Below are 8,220 nucleotides of genomic sequence, written 5' to 3'. Positions count from 1 at the left end.
CAACAGAAGAAGAAGAAAGAAGAAAGGAGAGGAACCATGACAGAAAACACCAAAACGCACGTCATCCTGCTGTCCTGCGGCAGCTTCAACCCCATCACCAAGGGACACATCCATATGTTCGGTGAGTGGGGGTGGATGGGACGCTCTTTCCTTTCGTTTGGCCTCTTTATTTACACATATACACATATTAAAATGACAAAATTATAACCTATCATTTGTAAGAGGTAGAAATAAAACTGCTCCAGAGGCTTGCTCCAGGCATAATATTACAGGAAATAAGCACGTAATATACACAATTTTCATGTTTCTGTCGTTATGTTTACACACAAATCAAGAGCACTGATTCATAACCCACGTAAGTCTACACAAACACCATCATTAACAGGCTAAGAGCACACATTCATGAGACATGGCCTAGAGTCTTCACCAGACAAGAAAAAGACGAAGAGAGAGAGAGAGAGAGAGAGAGAGAGAGAGAAAATAAACACTCAACAAATAATCATAAAGGGGTTTTGAACTTGTATGTCAAAGTAAAGGGTGGTTGGGTATAAGAATGTGTGTTTTAATAGAAGATAAAGATCCACTGAAACCTCCCAAACGATCAATAACATTAGGCATAGAATCGACGCTAAAAACCAGCTAAATGTGAATGAGGTTTGGTGTGCGGTGCGCGGTGCGCGGTCGCTGTCCGGCGCGGTGGTGCTGAAATGGGCGACGGCTCCACTTCGGGAGAAATGTCCAGAGGACACAAACCCAGAACAGAACAATGACACGTTAGGGACATGATGTAACCCGGATCATCGCAGTCTGAAGCTGCGTTAGGGAGGAGAAAGACGGAAATGTTCCGTGTTGAAGCTGCGCAGGCCTTTGCGGCGTGTGGCGCAGCCCAGAAAACAAGCCTCCCTCCGGACACACAGAAACACACACACACACACACACACACACACACACACACACACACACACACACACACACACAGTGCCTTGCTCAGAGGCGGCTGTCTGCGGCATTAACCCTCCTGTTGTCTTTGGGACAAATGTGACCCGTTTTTAAAGTCTCTTTATGATAAATTTGGGTTTCTTTTATCCAAATTGCTGCAATAATAACTGAATGAAGTTGGCTAGAAGCCTATATAGGGTTAACATATAATTGGATGATAATTTAAGATATGTTCATGCTTTACAAACAGGCTAACCCAGGAAGACATCAGGTGTGAAACTGAAATGGTTTCAACACAGTTTCCTGATCAAACTTTATTGATTTTGATTATCCATCAACAAACGGTCCTCTGATCTGAACTATTAACCAAAACAAATTGTAATTTCTGCTTTTTTTATTCAAATATTACATATAATTTCATATAAACGAGGCGTATTGAGCATGAATTTCAAAGAGAAGTGTAAAACTAGTGGTAAAAGTTAATTAGTTTGTGGCCGGGTTGGCTCAGTGGGTAGAGCAGGCGCACATACAGTAGGCCTATACTGAGAGGTTCATGCCTCGGCACAGAGGTCCAGGGTTTGAATCCGACCTGTGATGATTTCCTGCATGCCCCCTCCCATCTCTCTCGCCCCTTTCTCACCTAGCTGTCCTGTCAAAATTAAAGGCGGAAAAGCCAAAAAAAAATATTTTAGAAAAATAAAATAAAAGTTAGTTTGAGAGATTATTAAATAAATAAATGAAGAAAAAAAAATATGAAAAAAGACCCAAACCAGGTGAGCTACCTTGGTGCCCATCTCACACTTTCTTAAAAAGATAACTGGTTAATTTATGTGTTTCACATGTGAACAGACATCTCAATGTTTGAGCATCATCCAAATATATTTACAAAATCAATATCTGTTGTTATCTTACTAAACAAGGCAGCACACCGTTCCCAGTGAAACAGGACAGTAGAAACCTAAATTCATGTTCTATATCATTTAAACTAGGATAGACTTATATTATTTAAACTAGGGATAGACTTATATCATTTAAACTAGGATAGACTTATATTATTTAAACTAGGGATAGACTTATATCATTTAAACTAGGATAGACTTATATTATTTAAACTAGGATAGACTTATATTATTTAAACTAGGGATAGACTTATATTATTTAAACTAGGATAGACTTATATTATTTAAACTAGGATAGACTTATATTATTTAAACTAGGATAGACTTATATTATTTAAACTAGGGATAGACTTATATCATTTAAACTAGGGATAGACTTATATTATTTAAACTAGGATAGACTTATATTATTTAAACTAGGATAGACTTATATTATTTAAACTAGGATAGACTTATATCATTTAAACTAGGGATAGACTTATATCATTTAAACTAGGATAGACTTATATTATTTAAACTAGGATAGACTTATATTATTTAAACTAGGGATAGACTTATATCATTTAAACTAGGGATAGACTTATATCATTTAAACTAGGGATAGACTTATATTATTTAAACTAGGGATAGACTTATATCATTTAAACTAGGGATAGACTTATATCATTTAAACTAGGGATAGACTTATATCATTTAAACTAGGATAGACTTATATTATTTAAACTAGGGCTGGACTTATATCATTTAAACTAGGGATAGACTTATATCATTTAAACTAGGGATAGACTTATATCATTTAAACTAGGATAGACTTATATCATTTAAACTAGGGCTGGACTTATATCATTTAAACTAGGGCTAGACTTATATCATTTAAACTAGGGATAGACTTATATCATTTAAACTAGGGCTAGACTTATATCATTTAAACTAGGGATAGACTTATATCATTTAAACTAGGGATAGACTTATATCATTTAAACTAGGGATAGACTGATTATTGGCCCTGGCTGTTTTTTGGCAGTCTGCAGATTATCCGTATCAGCGTTTTATTTGCCTGATAACCGATAAAGTGAATGAATTTAAAAGTGCTCTACTTTGGCTCGGCTACAGCTCTGTGTCTGTACCTCTGCTTCGGTTTCTCTCACCACTCGTCTACTTTGTCTGTAGCTTTAAATGCTATTGAGGAGGAGAGGGGGGGCAAGGTGGAGGGTGGGGGTGTGGCCTTTACCAATTGCCACTTTGCTCGTTTGAAAGCCATGATGTCTCTCTCTCTCATGGGTGGGCCAAATTCTCTGGGTGGGCAAAGCAGAGAAAGGGGAAGTAACCTTGCTCCTTATGACCTCATAATGAAAAGATTCCTGATTGGTCCATCTGAGCTTTCATTTTCTCAAAGGTAGAGCAGGATACCCAGGGCTCGGTTTACACCTATCACCATTTCTAGCCACTGGGGGACCATAGGCAGGCTGGGGGAACTCATATTAATGTTAAAAAAAAAACTCATGAAGTGACATTTTCATGCCATGGGACCTTTAAAAATTCCCATTTTCATTGTGAATGCATATCGGCTCCAAATATCAGTTATCGGTTTCATTAACTACTAATAATCAGTATCGGTATGAGCCTTTAAAAACCAGTATCCTACTTTTAACAACACATTGGACAGATAGACTTTTCCTCGTCTACATTAACATATCGTCCAGTTTCACCAGATCTCCACTGAGCATATCATAATAATAAGTTAGGTATGGATGGCTAAGAAGGTGTAACACATGATACATTATACTTTATGCTTTGTACTGTAGGAGGTTTAAACGGCAGCTAATGAGAGGAAGCAAAGCTGCAGGGTACACATGAATTATTCACATTTCTGATATTGAAAGGATCCACGAATATAAGAAGGTTTTAGTAGATAATCTGCACAGTGAAACATGAATTATTCACATCTCTGCTGTAACAAAATGAACTCACGACGAGTTGATCATGATAGTTCTCCTCTCTGAAGATAATCATCTCAAAGTCAAACTGAGTTACACGTTTAAAATAATCTAATTGAGCTATTTAAGATGATATTGAATGGGTAAATGATTAAGGTTTCAATACATGATCTGCACACTGAAACACATGAATTATTCCAGTTGTCAGTCACATAACCATAGCAACGTATGGTCACACACGTTCCCGACCTGTCGCGTGACAATGTGACGTCAAAATGACGTGGATCTCGCTGGCTCCTATTACTCACTGAGCTCTGAGTACCTCTTTTACCGCTGCAGTAGTCTCGCCTCGCCAGACCCTCCTCCACAGCGCTGCAAAGGAAGGTCTGTCTAGTCCACACAGCATTCCTGGGATGGGAGGAAAACTTACTCTGGTTTATTGGCATTTCTTTAAACCAATCACGATCATCGTGGGCGGGGCTAAGCTCCGGACGGAGCCACGGTGCCTCTGCTAAATAGCCTCAGGAAGGAACTGGTTCTGGTGGAACATGTGTACGTTCAGAAGTAGTTTTTAGTCGTGCAACAGAAAACTCCGATTGGACAGATAGTCTAGCTAGCTGTCTGGATTTACCCTGCAGAGATCTGAGGAGCAGTTAGACAGACAGACAGACAGATAGTCTAGCTAGCTGTCTGGATTTACCCTGCAGAGATCTGAGGAGCAGTTAGACAGACAGACAGACAGATAGTCTAGCTAGCTGTCTGGATTTACCCTGCAGAGATCTGAGGAGCAGTTCACCATAGTCCTCACAAATCAGCCGGAGGTTAGAACACCAACACAGAGACAGAGGAAGGAGACTCACAGCCGGTGGGATTACAGGCTTCAGAGCTCTCTGAGACTGTAAAGGTTACGTCATGGGAACTAAAAAACTAAATGTAGCAATATTATTGCGCACCTACACTCTGTGTTGCTTACATTTAAAATTCGGGGCTACAGTGAAAACATTCTGGTCTGTAGCCCTGGAAAAATGACCTGTCGACACTGATGTTGGCAATAAATTAGTGACCCCCACAGACAGGGGGGACTGGGACGAAAATTCTGCCCTGGCACTGTAGCCACACCAGCCCACATTACCACACCCGTCCAGCGTGCATTCACTAATTACATTTGTGTACAGATGGTGACATAATACAAGCAGTACCTTATGTAACAGATTTGTAAATATTTAATGTAAGTAACTGGCAAACAATGCTTCCTACTCCGTGTTTCTCTCTGTTGACACTGTACATATTGTCTGTCTGGCTCTCCATTCTTTCATTCTCTTTAACTCTCTAACTCTGCAATTTAAATATGTGTCTGTGATTATGCTTGGCGTTTGGTGGAACACATAAAGCAGGGGGGATTCTGGGGGAATTTTGAGGGTAAAAGACTTCAATTCCTGCTTTCTGATACATTTTTAGGCACCAATTTATGGTAAAAACGTCTATGTTTATGGCAAGGAAATCACAAAATTCTGGTTGGCAGGTAACAATTCAAAATACAAAGTATAACAGAATAGGGGGCATTTCACATCTGGGACATGGGCCGGATAGACAACACACAGCATGAACAGGGCTTTATGGTCCCAAGTTAAAAAATGGAGGATTGACTTACAGAGGCTACTGCTTTTACTGCTAAATTGTACAGTAACACAATCATGTTTTGGATAAAAAACGTTGTGAAGTGTAATGTTTTCTACATTCTACTGATCCAAAATGATCAGTGATGTTGAGTATAGCCTACAGTGTAACGGACCAACACAGTCCATGCATACATGTGAACCGCGGATTAATTGCAGAGTTTAACCTAGACAGTGTAAACACTACGTGAATGGGGTACAGCAGAAAGACGGAGCAGAGCAACACTGCTTGTTCACGGTTATCATGTGTACAGTACACATGACAACCGTGAACAAGCAGTGGAGATAGCATGGGTGCTATGCACCTCACCAAGTGACACGTTATTAGCTGAAATAAGATAATTACTGCATATGATCTCACGCTGTGATAATCCAGCTCTTCTTATCAAACATATAATTGAGCGCTCTTGGCCTGTTCAGCACCATTGCTGTCCATCAGCTGTCGCTGTCCGTGGTGCTGAATCATTTTCACTTGACTGGCAAACTGTTTTCTTTGTTCGTTAATACAAACTTGTCAAAAAATGTGTCTTTTCTTTGTGTTTTATTTGACATAAAGGCTTACTTGGCTCAACGAGTGACACATTATAACATATGCATTCATCGCATATTTTACCGTTTTTTTTAACGGTTTTAATTTTAAAATGACTTGGTAGCAGAGGGCCCCATGATGAAGCTCCGCCCCCACTGTACTGAGAGTCTAGCTCCGCCCCCCTGTGTACTCCTATAGGCCTACACTTCGCATCAGGCGTTACAACCAACTGTTCCAAATCACCGAATTAGACTACTATTAAACGCGACGAGATGTTTTTAACCAGTAACTGTGAGGCCGTCAGACGGCCGCGCGGACAGACAGCAGTCGGAGCTCCGGCGGAGCTCTGCGCCCGTCAGCAGCGGCTTCTCGCTGCGCAGCCTGATCACCGGGAGGGTCCGGTACAGCCTGAAACCAGCAAACCGAGGTCCCGTTTGAAGGTGACGCGCTTGAATTTGACTGAAAATCCCAATTTCAGTAACCTCTGATTGGGTCGGTCGACTTTATTTATTATTATTTATTTGTACAGTACAGGCCAAAAGTTTGGACACACCTTCTCATTCAATGCGTTTCCTTTTTATTTTCATGACTATTTACATTGTAGATTCTCACTGAAGGCATCAAAACTATGAATGAACACATATGGAATTATGTACTTAACAAAAAAGTGTGAAATAACTGAAAACATGTCTTATATTTTAGATTCTTCAAAGTAGCCCCCCTTTGCTTTTTTTGATAACTCTGCAAACCCTTGGTGTTCTCTCAATGAGCTTCATGAGGTAGTCACCTGAAATGGTTTTACCTTCACAGGTGTGCTTTGTCAGGGTTAATTAGTGGAATTATTTCCCTTATTAATAAAAAAGCAAAGGGTGGCTACTTTGAAGAATCTAAAATACAAGACATGTTTTCAGTTATTTCACACTTTTTTGTTAAGTACATAATTCCATATGTGTTCATTCATAGTTTTGATGCCTTCACTGAGAATCTACAATGTAAATAGTCATGAAAATAAAAAAGGAAACACATTGAATGAGAAGGTGGGTCCAAACTTTTGGCCTGTATTGTACATTAAAAAAATGAATCTGACCGGCCTACATGAATGAAAAAAAATGGTCCGGCCCCTCTGGCATTTGCCAGAATTGCCAGATGGTCAGTCCGCCCCCGCCCGCAGATATATGATTGTTCTGCTCCCACGGAAGTCCAACCCTGAGATGTATGTATTTTTCTGGTCGTTTCTGAGCTGATGACACTCCGTCTTGTCTCGTGCAGAGACTTTGGGCTGAGCGTGGACTTTGGGCACCTTTCTATTTCTCTCTCTCTGAAATGTAGCTGAGTAACTAAAGTAACTAGTAACTAAAGTAACTAGTAACTAAAGCTGTAACAGATGAATGTAGCAGAGTAACTAAAGTAACTAGTAACTAAAGCTGGAACAGATGAATGTAGCGGAGTAACTAAAGTAACTAGTAACTAAAGCTGGAACAGATGAATGTAGCGGAGTAACTAAAGTAACTAGTAACTAAAGCTGGAACAGATGACTGTAGCGGAGTAACTAAAGTAACTAGTAACTAAAGCTGGAACAGATGAATGTAGAGGAGTAACTAAAGTAACTAGTAACTAAAGCTGGAACAGATGAATGTAGAGGAGTAACTAAAGTAACTAGTAACTAAAGCTGGAACAGATGAATGTACAGGAGTAACTAAAGTAACTAGTAACTAAAGCTGGAACAGATGAATGTAGAGGAGTAACTAAAGTAACTAGTAACTAAAGCTGGAACAGATGAATGTAGAGGAGTAACTAAAGTAACTAGTAACTAAAGCTGGAACAGATGAATGTAGTGGAGTAACTAAAGTAACTAGTAGCTAAAGCTGGAACAGATGAATGTAGCGGAGTAACTAAAGTAACTAGTAACTAAAGCTGTAACAGATGAATGTAGCGGAGTAACTAAAGTAACTAGTAACTAAAGCTGGAACAGATGAATGTAGCGGAGTAACTAAAGTAACTAGTAACTAAAGCTGGAACAGATGAATGTAGCGGAGTAACTAAAGTAACTAGTAACTAAAGCTGGAACAGATGAATGTATTGGAGTAACTAAAGTAACTAGTAACTAAAGCTGTAACAGATGAATGTAGCGGAGTAACTAAAGTAACTAGTAACTAAAGCTGGAACAGATGAATGTAGCGGAGTAACTAAAGTAACTAGTAACTAAAGCTGGAACAGATGAATGTAGCGGAGTAACAAAA

The 8,220-nt window shown here is 39.4% G+C and overlaps 1 protein-coding gene across 1 annotated transcript in view; it reads left to right on the top strand.

The window, feature by feature from the left end:
- Positions 1 to 8,220, top strand: part of nmnat2 (nicotinamide nucleotide adenylyltransferase 2) — a 20,416-nt gene continuing 12,196 nt past the window's right edge. The window contains exon 1 of the mRNA XM_028594032.1: positions 1 to 121. Coding sequence (XP_028449833.1) covers positions 37 to 121 — 85 coding nt within the window. The 5' untranslated portion in view covers positions 1 to 36. The remainder of the gene's footprint in view (positions 122 to 8,220) is intronic.

This window comes from Perca flavescens, chromosome 12, assembly GCF_004354835.1.
Source record: "Perca flavescens isolate YP-PL-M2 chromosome 12, PFLA_1.0, whole genome shotgun sequence".
NCBI classification, from domain to species: Eukaryota; Metazoa; Chordata; class Actinopteri; order Perciformes; family Percidae; genus Perca; species Perca flavescens.
This window is presented reverse-complemented; position numbering and strand designations above follow the sequence as displayed.